The following is a 14,130-nucleotide window of genomic DNA, read 5'->3' as shown; positions in this document are numbered from 1 at the left end:
TGTGCACTTTCTGAGGCTGAGCTCAAAAGTCACTGTTGACATGTTCCCTAAAGCACATGAGGGAATGGGACTCATTCTTAACATCTGCAAAACAAGGTCCTCTTTTGATCTGCTTTAAAAATAAAAGGTCCACAACAAGACTATGAAAAACATGGACTACCTCCTATACCTTGGAACCACCATCATTTCCAGGGGTAAAGGGAAGATAAAGGCCACAAACACCACACAAAGCTCAGTCTATTGGATAACAGTGATTTCTTTCTTCTGTATGTTCCTGAGACAGAAGGCACTTCGAAGCACTAAAACCACCGACACTGAAGACATTTCATTCAGTGAGCTATGTAAGGCAGGACACAGAATTTACAAACTCAGCACCAGACCTCTGAAACAGGCTGCCACAGTCAGGTTGACAGCGGGAAAAATCTAAAGGTTCTCCAAAAAAACACCTTAAAAGCTTAACATCCTCACCAGTTCCTGGGATCCTCAGGCTCAATAATCAAGGTGCAGCATTTGGAATGGGAGCGGAAGGAGATCAACAACTCGCAAAATGCCCATGCATCCTGCTATTGTTCCATCAGCAGTAGTCTACAGAACCCTGACCTCTCAATCAACTCAGAATCCACAGAAATTAAGCTTTCATCCTAAAGAACTGCCTTAGAAGCATCCGTTGATGTATAAGAGCTCAGGCGTTTCACTAAGATTGAAGAAGAGTCTATTAGGTTTAAGTTAAAATACACCCAGAATGAGATACCAATCAAGAATTACTGAATTATTTTGTGACAAATTAAATGAAGTTGGCGCCTTTCTATTTCTACAATTAAGTCTTAAAATAACTGACTGCCTTTTAAGCACTATGTAGCAAATCTTAGTCATTTGACTTCAGTCAGACTTTAATTTCATAAAATTTCCTGAAGCAAGCACACCACAGGAGCTAAGAAATAGATGTAAATAAAAATCTCTAGCACAATACAAAGAATATTGCGCTGGCTCATTAATGTGTCTATTCTCAGGTCTTTTCCTATTGGCCTTCTAGTAAAACACACAGGAGAAAAGTTAAAAAGAACCAAACCTCTCCAACTCTCATCTCCAATTCTCACTTGCGCAATCTTTGTCCAAACCATTAGAGTTTCAACATTTTTTGCATAACTTTTAAACCAACATCACATGCAAGCATGGACAAGAAACTAGCTAAAAGAGTGCTGACATTAAGCACTGCCCAGAACAGCAGAAACCTGAACAGTCAGTTCAGTGCAATGAGAGGTGTTAGCATCATGTGCTATGAGGCAATATTTACCTTTGCTTTGCAGAAAGTGTATCACATGATCACTGAAAGTGATCTGCAGATCTGAAGAATCTTTCAGGTAAGAAAACAATGAAGCTCCCACTAAAAATAGCTTTCAAAGTAAGAATCTGAATGCAACACTAGCTGATCACAGACTTCAGTCTTAACGTCCCTATAACTTTGACTATTATGAAAATTTTCTGTGTATGGGAAGGAAAATCTAAAATGGGGGAAATGCATGTATTGTGTTTACTTGATCGAATTTCCTAACACAACAAACAGCAACAATAGACCTGTACATCATTAACATGACTTCATGCATTAGACAGGATTAAATCAGGCATAACTCAAACTGCTTTCACCCCAGCAGTGAATTCAATACAAGACTGCATCCTAACAAAATTACAAAACAAAACTATATTTATTGTTCGCTTTTTTATTAAGTAGAACATAAAAATCAGTTCCCTTAATTAAATCTATACATGAGAAACATAAAAGTCAACATCTCACAAACAGTTGTAAAAATGCACTCTTCTAGCACTTATTTTAGCAAAACCAACATGGACAAAGCAAAAGACAAACAGCACCTCAGGCACATAAAGAGTAAAACAGATGAGTAAGTGGGAGTGTTAAATGGAGTGAAAGCCCATGATAGCAAAACAAAGATCAGGATACAAACAGCTGGTTCTCAGAAAACAGATTATGTTGGAATGGAAGGAGATGGAAATGGCACCATTAAACACGATTATAGTGGCCGAATTGATGCAATATAATTCCTGTGTTACATGACTATATGAATGGGAACTGAAAGCAGACTGAGAGAGCTCTGAAAGGAACATGATTGCATGCATTGCTACAAATATTAAAGCACTTTACAAATTTATAAATTGTCAGAGACATTCTCAGCAGTGTTTCTCAGTGTGTACCTACAAAGCCTTCTCTTAACCTCCATCTGTAGAATACAATTAGAGGCGCTTGGGTCTTCTGCACAAGTTAAACTGGTATATTATGACAATGAGAGCTCAGAATTTCAAAAACAAGTATTTCAATTCCATATACTTTACAGTATATGCAAACTTTTGAGTGGTTCTAAGCTTGACCTCATTTGGAAGTAGCAGTCTGAGAACTGGGTAGTTGGATGACCGAGCAATTTCCTTAGACTTACCAGAAATGTGCTCTTCTTCAAGAAGTTTCATTTGGTGGTGAAATATTTGCTCTTGGACACGGCAAATTGATCTCTTAATCTTCTCTCTTCTCGTAACCATATAAGTAAGGTTTCGAACCTAACGGGGGAACATCAGAAGCTGTAACACCAGTTTTTCAAAGCAGTTTAACAACAGTGCAAGAAACCAATTCACATCTTAAAAATGATCAGAACTCTGAAAGTCATCAGCTAATAACAAATGCTACATGTTTGGAAACTTACCTGCATGGTCTTCTTCAAAGAAAAAAAACTACAACTTAATACTAGCCCACCTAGAATACAAACAGAAACTGCTGAAAGAGCAAGTCAATCAGTACCTGAAAGAGAAAGAAGCTTTAATTTCTCGGCCTGCTCAGAATTATTCCTTACAGAACAGAAACACTGGTAGTTTTGTTACAAATTACACCTCATCTGCAACTCACCAAAATATTTATATACATAAAATACCCTCCCCACGTGTGCCCTCTGCCCCCCACCTCAGGAAGCTGACTTCATTTCAAGAAGTAAAACGAGCAAAACTGAAAGCTCCCTACCACTACAACATAAACTAAGGCAGAAAAGAAACATTAATTCTTCAAAAGCCTTAAAAAAGGTCCATTACATTTCAACCTCTGAAAGCAAATTTTCCTTAAAATAGTCTGTGTTTTTGTACAACAATTAAATCTTGTAGCCTAAAGGACTTGGCAGGAGAATGTACTGTGTGTTATGTCCAATGAGCACATCATATGGTATAACACTCATCATTATGGACTTACCATCAGCAATAGTACTGGAGACCTGCCGGCATCTGTTAATTACTTTAAATGGGACAGGTCTCCCCCAGTTAACAAACATTCACATGACACATCTTCACTATTCTGCATAGATACTTTGATAATAGATGTACTTTGAGCTACAACAAAGGAGGCTGTCTTACAAACGCGGGTCCATAAAGACCAGTAACGTTTCATTGGGAAATAAACATGCTCTTTAAAACAGAAATAACTCTTGAACACCTGCACACTTCCATCTGACCAAAATGGCCAGCGGATGAATAAACTCAAAAATTTCAGCTTGTCAAAACAAATGTAGTTTGCTTCCAGTTTATTGCAACCTAACGGAAATGAGATTGACCAGTATCTGGTATTCTGCACCCCTACCCACTCTCCATGAAAGGTGAGGAGTTACTTTACCTTCAATTCAAATTTTAATATTGTACAAAGAATTCTCTTGGAATCTAACACCCTTCGTTAGCTGAGGGAGACCTACATCCAAGTTTTGTTTTAAAAACAGAAGGTATTTTATGAATATAAAGACTTTGGCTTAAGCTCATTTACAAACTGTTGAGCATCCAGAGTAAAATCTTCACTGCTTGGTCAAGTACACACTAACTCCCTCACCCCAAACACACGAGCCATTTCCACAACACCAATGAAACATTGCTTCTGTACGGGAGTGCGAGATATATCTGCTTATAATGGAGCTGTCAGTCTACACAACATTAACTGCCAGCAACCAGAGAGAGGGGGGAGCAGTGCACATATAAGAGGATGCAGTAACTATTACAGTGCTGTACAAGCAACAGTGCAGAAGACAGTGTCAGAGAGGATAGAAGTAAAAGCAGAAAATAAGGGCAACCACACAGTAAGTACGATATAAAAGAATGCACCCAATTTTATTGGATTTCATTACAATACATGTTATAATACTGTACATTCAACACTGCACAGAGTTAAATGCCAACAGTTTGAAATAAACGTAAAGCCATAAGGGAGTAGCAGAGACAGACCTGATTGTGGTACAGATTAGAAAGAATATAGGGCAAGGATGCAACAGCAAATATCTACAACTCCTTCCCTACTGCAATAGCAACTATTACAAATGGACTTTATGCCTCAGCCCCACAACAGTCACAGTCCTCATCACAAATCTGAACTTTTTGCAGAATATTTCAGGTACACTGAAACTTAGCATACGTCATGGAATGGAGGACTTCCAAACTTTGATGTCTGATGCCGTCAATTCTAATGCTGCTTTTAAAGGCAATGAAGAATCAACTCCATGTAATCAATTATGCAGAAGAAACTGGCTACTTTCAACATGCTGAAAACAGTTGATTTGTAAGGATGTGAAATTGGATCATTGTACAAAAACATCAGTGTAAATTAGCAGCACCAGTATAGATGGAAAATAATTACATTTCAATCCCTGTTTTGCAAGATGAACTTCTTTAAACTGCCTAAACATAATTCTGAAATCCTTTGTTTAATAGATTGACTGTGCTACAATTGAAATAAACATTAAGAAAGCAACACAGAAATTAGATTCATATAATACCCCAGAAGAAACAAGTATGCTTTAAATTTGATCATCGACATGCACACAGCCACAAATGACCACATCAGCAGGCACTTTATTCCAATTATGCCCTTTTAATTAGCCTGGTGAATGGATAGCCAATTCCATCAATTGACTGAGGAAGTAGTAAAACATGATCAAGATCATGGATAGCTAACAGCTAGAACAATCAGAGAGGGATAGTTGAACATGCAATGGAAAGTACACGTTTAACTGCAAGTTCACAATGTAACATCTTCAAGATGATTAACCCAGATGGAATGATCAGTTACTCAGTTTCTGAGCCATATATAGAATGCCAGGATGATTCTCCAAATCTGCATAGTGGCATGTGACAGGCAGTTAATTCCCACCCACCCCAAATACAATCTTCCCTTCTCTGACCCACTGCGCAGTTCATTTCCTGCAAGTTTTCTATCTAAATTCTGGACATACGAAATGTTAAATGCAATTCAGGGCTTTATTAAATCATGACTGACAGCAAATTGATGTCAGATAACAAGGTCAGGGTTGTAATCTAATCTAAACCTAATAATATGAACCCAAGGATTAGATCACTATCTAATTCCTTGTAACTCATCCTTCATTGGTCATTATTCTATATTTATGCCATAGGGTAAAAATAGCACAGTTCTAACTGCATTGCAGCTATTTCTAGTTATGTGGAAATACACACCAAAACAGTATATCAGCAACTCTTCTTCTACTATTTAAAAAAAAGAAAATCTCTAACCGATGATGGTATGAGGACTCATTTGGAACATGAACAGGAAATACTGTGCCAACTAATGAAATAAAGCACAAAAGCCAGGACAACAAAAGGTTGTTTGAGAATATCCTAGCCTGATATTTAATCAAACATTTTGACGCTTCCACTTTGGTGTAATGTTTATTGCACATAATTAATTAAAAGTGCATTACAGTTTGTGCCAAATTTAAAGTGGCATGACGAAAAGTGATCTGATCTGTCTTGTGATGTGATAAGTAGGAAGTTTTTACTGTGGCACAGTTAATACACAGCCCCATATGCTAATAAACCACAAGAAATCTGGTAGCTCTGTGCGCAAACTGGATTTGATCTCCCATAATCCAAATGCACAAAACAACTATAACTGTTTCAGCAGCCACTCTGCAACTAAGCTCCAATGAGAAAGTTGACAAAGACAGCAAATTGATGACAGCAGCCACAAACTTAAAAGAAAAGGCCAGCCCAACGTGAATCAAAAGACATTCATACTTTTAACTGATTGCATAAACCAAGAGGGTAATGCAGGTTACTCAAGATCAGAAAGTACTTCACAAAATGCAAGTTAGGATCCCACTAAAGGAAATATGTACATGCATGTCATATAAACCCTGAGATTAAGAGGCAAGTGTATTTAAAGAAATAATAAATAATATGGTAACAAATAAATAAATAGGAAAATATTGAAAATATAAGTGGAAATAAATATTTACTGGCTTAAAAGTAATTGGAGAGCATAGTTCTATTAACAGATGGGCTTAGTTCAGTTAAGCAAATTTACTTGACTGTCGAAATAGAAACATGTAACGTGGGCATAAATCTTTAAACTGTCATAGTTAACTGATGTAATTGTCACAAGTTTAGTTTATTTCCAATCAGCAAACAGCTAACAATTGTTGAAAATCCCTGCTCTCTGCCATTTCTGGACAGCACTGTATAGATATGAATTGGCCACACAGTACCAAATTAATCTAGCATCTTTACAAGTAAAAACTTTAATTTTCTGGTGGTAACTAGAAAGCATAAGGGACGCAATTTAGAGAGGACAAGTGATGCAAACTGTACTGAACACCACCCCCCAATGATACTCAGGCAATAAAGATAACTAAATTTAACAGTTAGAGAATGTGCTTTTGACCAGGCATTAAGATAATTAAAATTTAACAGACCATGTGCTTTGATTCTCAGGAGATGCCAACTAAGGAAATACAATTTGAGGAGCAGTCATTGCTAATGGGATAGGTAAGTGAGGCAAGCTAACCTTTCTAAAAGGCCCCACACAACAAAGGAGAAGCTGTTAAGTCTTGAAGGAGACAATGTTTGGGGGAAACCTAATGCCAAGATATTCACAGTGGTCACACCCTTTCTTAATGTCATAAAACTGATCATTTCTAAACGTGAAGAATCCTATAAAGAAAGAAGCAAAGCTAAACAGCTGTTGGTAGCATTTACTGTATTAAAAATAACATTCATTATTTAAGCTTTCTCCACGATGTAGAAAATTTGCTCCAATCCTACCTCAGAGTTCTCGAGCTTAGTTACTGTATTTCACAAGTATTACAAGCAAAACTGAAGTGAAGTAGTGGTGTGCCTTTTAATTAATGCTGAGGAATTGTTCCAAAGGTAGTTTCATCTTCCAGTTTCTTGCCCATCAGCAATTATTTCTTTGTTGTTGCAGCCGGTGAATGTTACAATGGGGAATTTCATATACAAGCCAGTGCCCATATCCATGTAATGCCTACAGCAGCAACTGCATACAACATGGCAGAAGGATTTTGAGCACATCTGCTTTTCTCAAGCTCCTACTGCTCCAGTAGAGGTAACTTATTCAGCTTGGAACAGGAACAAAGCTAACAAGTTTGGTGGCTCCTATAGTTCAGAGGCAAATATCTGGGATCTCTACAGTTCTTAGTGTGAAACCAACATATCCCACTGATCAGAAAAACAGCAAAAATGGTCATTTATGCTCTTCCAGAAATCCACCAGTCTCTGTGACAATGACAAGAGCTTCAAGACTATATATGACACTGTATTTAAGTTTTCTGGGAAAATATCTGTAATACTTCAAACACATTCAGTTTTGTCTTTCTAAAGTTAATTTTCTTACACTTCAAGTACAGTTGAGAATTCAAGTACACTTGAGAATTTATCTGCAAAAATTGAAACTCATGCTTGAAACTGCTTAGCTCCCAACCTAAAAAGCTCATGCAGGTAACTGTTGAGTAAAGGCTATGATAATATGCAGCAGGCAGAAGAACCACCATCGACAGCCCACTAAAACACTTCCAATGGTGTGCATGACTGAAAACACAACAGGAGACTTGAGCACCCAGATAAGAATTAAGATTAAAAAGTCCCGCGCTTCACAAATTGACCAGTGGGACACCACTGATTCCAGAACAAATACAATCTTTTCAATAATTTTTTCTCAATAATTACAAACAAGAACTTCAGAGAAAAAAAACTTCCCCTCAGAAAGAACAGTAAACAAAATTTCATTAATTTCTTCCCACACGTGTTCAGCTCAGCCAAAATGGTTGTGCTTGCAGCATCAGAAGGGAGACTATATAGACAAATTGAACACTTTCTCTTTCTGGAGTTCCAAGAATATTCCTCACTTTCCAAAAGGAATGACATGGCTCTACTTCTCAAATTTGATACAAATAAATTAATACTAATGTAGATCTTCTGTGGCAGAACACCCCAATTCAGCAAGGAATATTGCTTAGTACTTGAGTGTAGAACTTTGGTCACCAATCACAAAACTTACATCTGCATAATCTGCCATCAACAAGTTACTTCAGAACTCCAAGAGGAATCCACATTTTACATAAAAACAGCATGACAAAAATAAACAGGTTTCAGACTGACAGACACTCCTTCAATGTTATTGCCTCTTCACCTTTCCTACAGTTAAATCTGAAAACCTTAATTGGGAATGGAGGGTTTGAAGATTTTACTGATGGCTGCTGTAGAACTTTTTTTCCCAGCCAAGGTCTAAACAGTGCACCAGAAAGTTAACTTCCTTCAAGTGTGCTGGATTGTCTTTATTAACTTGATCGTGGTTTGTTCATAAATAAGTTACTCAGAACTTGGTACCAGCCTGCATCCACTTGAAGGGAAAATTTAACCACTAAGATTCTCCCAGACCAGCTCAATAAAAATATTTGGAAGATAAAAACTTTCAGAATCACAACATTCATTTTCTAAAAACATAGGGAATTTGCAGGGAGGATGATATTAAATTGCAGAATTGCAGCTCCAAGCAACAGCACTCACCCTCTCTAGGTCCTGTCGGAGGTGGGTGAAAAGCTGCAGCCGTCTGAACAAGACATCTTGCTCCTGCTTTGCCAGATTGTCCTCCTCATCCTTTTTGGGAGTGAAGAGAGGCTTATTTAAGTTGCTCTTCCTTTTTCCTTTCCAGTACTGGTAAATAAAGTCTACAAGCTCCTCAGACAACTTCAAATGCTGGGCCACGTCGGAGATGCTGACAAAGTTATAAAATTCATCCTCCAGTTCTTGGAGCTTTTGCTTACGGAGGCTGATCCTCTGAGCCTCTGCCTGGGTCTGGTCCATGCTATCCAGAGCACTTTCCACAACGGTGGGTTTCTCCTCTCTCTCTGCATTGGAATAGTTTTTTGTTCCCTCATCTGGCTCCTTGCTGCTGTGCTTTGGACAGTAAGATTTAAACTTCACCTCATCGTTTTCTGCCAGTATAGTCTTCATTTCCAAATTGCGATCAAATGCACAAGTCACATGAAAGGCCGTTCGACAGTTCTTCACTGAACACTGTAGGTATTAACAAATTGAAGCACAGTCATTAAAGACAGTATGTCATGTACTCAGTTCTACATTGCCGGCTCTATCTTTGATATATTTCCTTTTAGATTTAAGATGGATTTCAGTAATAGCCACAAAAAGATCAAAAACGTACTTGCTACTAACTATTTTGCTAAAAGTAAAAACAAAATTGACTAGCTTAAACAGAGGAAAACAGCCTTTTCCTACCCTCTGAAGCACAAAGTTCCAAACAGTTCCTTAATGTCACAATTCAAATAATTTGGAAATGGATCAATTTAGAGAAGTATTGTCTTTAATTTTATACACAGAACCCTATAAGAAGTTAAGGAAATTGTTCTGAATATTAAAAAAAAGATTGGTTGAGACTCAGCTGTAAAGTGACACAGCATTCCACTTCAGGCACCAAACAATGGGCAGGGCTTCAAGGTCAAGGGCAGAATGGTGCAAGGGAAGGATGACTTCAGAAATTAGGAAAGGGTGGGGAAATTGGAATTGAGCTCCGAGTAGGGGATTTACTAAATGTTCAAAATAATGAGGAACTACAGTGCAGTGAACAAATGGAATCAGCTACAGTACCATTGGCAGATACATTATTAACTGGAGGTACTGGAAATACTCAGCAAGTCAGGCAGCATCTGGGAAGAAAACAACAGGGTTAACATCTAGGTCAGTGTTCTCTCTTCACAGATGTTCTTAAATTGCTGAACATTTCTTGCTTTATTTTCTTTTCAATTTTTATCACCAGTCTTCCCTTGTAAACTTTAAAGTCTGTAATAAAGAACTGTATTGCTGAGCAGCAATATACTGTATGTGTATCGATTGCCCACAGAATAACACATTCACTTCTTTGCTCCAGCACTGACCCGTGTATGAGTGGCCAAGTTAATAAATCAAAGCAATTTATATCTTTTTAAGTTCATAGCCATGTTATTTTGGCCTATAAAATACTTCGAGCAAAGTTTTTGCACAATAACTTCTAATTAACATACAAAAAAAAATTAATGGAGGTCCACTCTGTCCCTGTAAAGGACAGATAATAATGGCATGGGATAGAAAGGCTTTACTTCAGCATCAAGATTGTATCACTGGACAACAGGGTGCAGTTTATGACTTTCACATTCAGATCTTAGCCACACCTTCCCTTCAACTGTTGGAATACCGAACCGGATTTCAAGCATGAAAATGTCAACTCAATCAGCCTTCAGGAACTAAATGTTTTTGCTGGGTAGCTAATTAACATGATTTTGTCTACACAACTATTGTGCCAAGAAAAGTTAAAATCTCAACATTTAAGGCAAATGGCTAGAATAAGCTAAAATGTGAAATGTTACTAACAGAACAAATAATTGATTCTAATCTACAGAAGAATAGGAGATAGGAGAACATAGAAGGTTTGTGTATAAGTTAATTAAAGGCAGGAGATCAAAAGGTTTCATGCCTTATTTATCTTGTACACAAATCTATTTTGTTCTGGGACCCGGATTTACTCCTGGGAAGAGAAGCTGAAGTGAAGCATGATCTAGCCAATAGCAATAGTTAGGTTAAATGATCTGTTTATGTTATATATTCTATGTATTTTGTATATTCTTGCTATGTTGCATTGTGCCCACAAATCTAAACAAATGTACTCTAATGTGCATGATGTAAGAATGGAAACTTTGATAAAATAATTAAAATTAATAATGAAAATTTTACCTCAGTAACTGAACAACATGAATTAAGTATCCATAAAACACATTCTAGATTTTAATCAACTTCCTGCTGATTAATTCAACCAGCGAAGTATCATACTCACAATTATTTGTTTACTGCATGCCTTTTTACCTCATGTTAATTCATACAAAACGAAGATAATTGATGTGATACAGTTACTTGAAAAACTGCTGGAAATTCAGCAACGAGACTTTAGTTTTCCAAACCTGTATGCAAGCTCCAGTCTTTTCAGTACACAAGCTGCACACTAATGCCCATCTGCTGGCGGGGACATGTGATATCTTTGTAATAGGCTCCATCTTTTCTGGACAGCCTATGCTAACCTAAATAATTAAAACAAAAAGTGTCAACCAAACCAGATTGCATTTTTCTTTAAATATAAAACAAGCCTCATCAGTAAGGATCTTCATAAATGCAATACAGTGTACACATCCTGCAAATGTATTGGCTTTATCTCAACATCAACACTGCTTAACTGAACAGGTACACAAAGAAAGCATTTTTATTACTTTGACTTCAAAATCTGAGCCAAGTCTTCAGAAAATAAAAGTGTTTATCCTGGCTTCACCTTATGGCAATCATTCTGAACATTATCCAGGTTGAGATATCCATCACAATTGGACTAAAAGTAACACCAACTTCGTGGCAGCCTTCATGGCTTTCACGATTCTGCTTACAAAAATTGGAGGCAATTACCCGCTTCTATTCAGGCTCTTTGAAGTTTGCAAATATTGTTGATATGCGCATACAATCTTACACCACCTTAAGAAACCACATTAATACTTCAAAACACCAAATTAATTGTTTAAGGAAATGGTGGTGACTCCAGTAATACTGTTTTATTGTCAACTGGACTGCAACATGGCTGGCAGTGGTATCTCTACACATTCAGATTTGGATTCTGTACCTAAACGAGACAAGCTCTCATGATGTAGGGAGGCCATGTGAGTGGCAATGGTGCCATAGGTTCAAAAACTAAGTTAACAGCACTGAATGTATTGACCATAAAAGGTTTTGCACTGTGTTTATTTTTTTGTGAATGCTTATTATGAATAAAGTTTATTTTTGAATTATTCCCAATGGGCTGCAAGGAAATATTTAGAACTGGAGCTGCAGCCACAGGATGCAAAGGGAAAAATTGTTACTTTAGACACATTGGCTGCTTCTCTTAAAGAAAATGGACAAGAGTATGTAAAGATTTTAACTGGCAAAATTATTTGTATGTAGCATTCCAACTAGTTAAATGCCAATTAAATACTTCTTTCTCAACAGAAATATATTCAGAGAAACTATCTTTAAAAACATATTCAATTTTCTTATTTTTCTCTCCACTTTCTTTCCGGAATCTCTTGACACAGATCCCACATCACAAGATAGTTATTAAACATGCTCCTGGATACAATCAATGATGCTCACAATCAGGTTCAGAAGAGAGGGCCAAGAATCTAGGCCTCCAAATGTATCCCTTCTCTTACCATCATTCCCGTTTCTCTTCCAACACTAACATTTCCACAGAAATAATAATAATCCCAGTTTAGCTTCAAAGCAAAAGTTCAAGCCAACCTATATCCTACACTTTCACATCACAGCCCCATCTATTTTCACAACCGTCCTGAGTGACTGAGGAGATTCTGGATCAAACTTCACCCAGAAGTTGTTGATTATAATTATTATGCAGTTATGTGAAACAAGTCTATTGCGTGAATTTCCTGAGGCTGATGATTCTGAAGCAATTAACCATAAAAATCATTACAGCTTTAATCAAAATCAAAGTTCACCATGAAAATATAAAGTCCTTTCCAAACTGACTCCTTACTTACAAACATCTAACAGAATGACAGAATTTTTCATATAAGAACATAAGAAATAAGAGCAGGAGTAAGGCATCTGGCCTATCAAGACTGCTCCACCATTCAATCGACATGGCTCCACCTACCTGCGCTTCCACCCCCACTACACATAACCCTTTAATTCCCCTACTATACAAAAATCTGTCCAACCGTCTTAAATATACTTAATGAGGTCACCTCTACTGTTTCCCAATGCTGAATTACCGAGACCTACTACTGTCTGGGAAGAGTATTTCCTCTTCATCTGTCATAAACCTGCTTTCTTGAATTTTGAGGCTATGTCTCCTGGTTCTAGTCACACCTACCAGTGAAAACAACTTTCCTGACTCTATCTTATCATCTCTTCCATAATTTTATATTTTCTGTAAGATCAATACTCACTCTTCTGAATTCCAGGTGATTCAAATCTCTTCACAGGCTATATTAAAAATATTTAATAACTGCTACAAGACAATCTCTGTAGTGTTACGCCCGTGGCCCCCTCCTTTTTGAGAATGGCAGGATTGCTATTGATCCGAGTCAGGAGACCCAGGAAATGAGAGAAAGACATGCAGAATCCACGAAGAGTTTGGAATGTGTCCTGGCCTCCAAAAGGCGGAACCATTGATAACGGCTATTGTCACTTGGAGACGGACTTGTGTATTGAATCCTGTACGATGCATCGAAGCCCCCAGGCAATGAACCGAGGGGGGGGGGGGGGGTTGGTGGAGGGATTGCATCATCCCACCCTGATTGACATCTGAGACCCTGTGAGTCAGGATAAAAGAGGGTCTGAGGAACAGCCCCTTCAGACACACCAGAAGAAATGCTAGAACTCCAGTGAATGCCAGTGGAACCAGCCCACGTGCGTCCTTTTCCATTTGCCTCGGAATTGGTGGGTCTTGCCACGGAAGCACGGCTTTAGCTAACCTCGAAGGGGAAATCAGTCCCCCAACGACTCTCGAAGGATTGACATCATAAAAGGAATGGGCAAGTTAAACCTCCGTCTTTCTCTCCAACCAAAAAGGCTGCAGCCTACAGCTTGGCTGAACTAAAGTGACTTTTATATTTCCATCGGACAATACATTATCCCCTAGACAACGATAGAGCTATTTCTTATTGATTATTATTATACCCGCGCTTTTAGATTTAGTATTGACGACATATATTATCTGTGTGTTTGCATTGATATTATTTTTGTGTATTTTTATCAATAAAT

The 14,130-nt window shown here is 37.7% G+C and overlaps 1 protein-coding gene across 6 annotated transcripts in view; it reads right to left on the bottom strand.

Annotated features, from left to right (window-relative positions):
• Positions 1-14,130, bottom strand: part of LOC140726379 (protein Jade-1-like) — a 160,620-nt gene that overhangs the window by 7,991 nt on the left and 138,499 nt on the right. For all 6 annotated transcript variants that reach the window (XM_073042677.1, XM_073042674.1, XM_073042678.1 and 3 more), the window contains 3 exons: positions 11,289-11,405; positions 8,848-9,357; positions 2,448-2,565 (listed from right to left, as the gene is read on the bottom strand). In XM_073042677.1, the coding sequence (XP_072898778.1) occupies positions 2,448-2,565; positions 8,848-9,357; positions 11,289-11,405 (745 nt within the window). The remainder of the gene's footprint in view (positions 1-2,447; positions 2,566-8,847; positions 9,358-11,288; positions 11,406-14,130) is intronic.

Source organism: Hemitrygon akajei, chromosome 4, assembly GCF_048418815.1.
Source record: "Hemitrygon akajei chromosome 4, sHemAka1.3, whole genome shotgun sequence".
Taxonomy (NCBI): domain Eukaryota; kingdom Metazoa; phylum Chordata; class Chondrichthyes; order Myliobatiformes; family Dasyatidae; genus Hemitrygon; species Hemitrygon akajei.
Note: the sequence above shows the minus strand (reverse complement) of the source record. Positions and strands in the feature narration are given on the sequence as shown.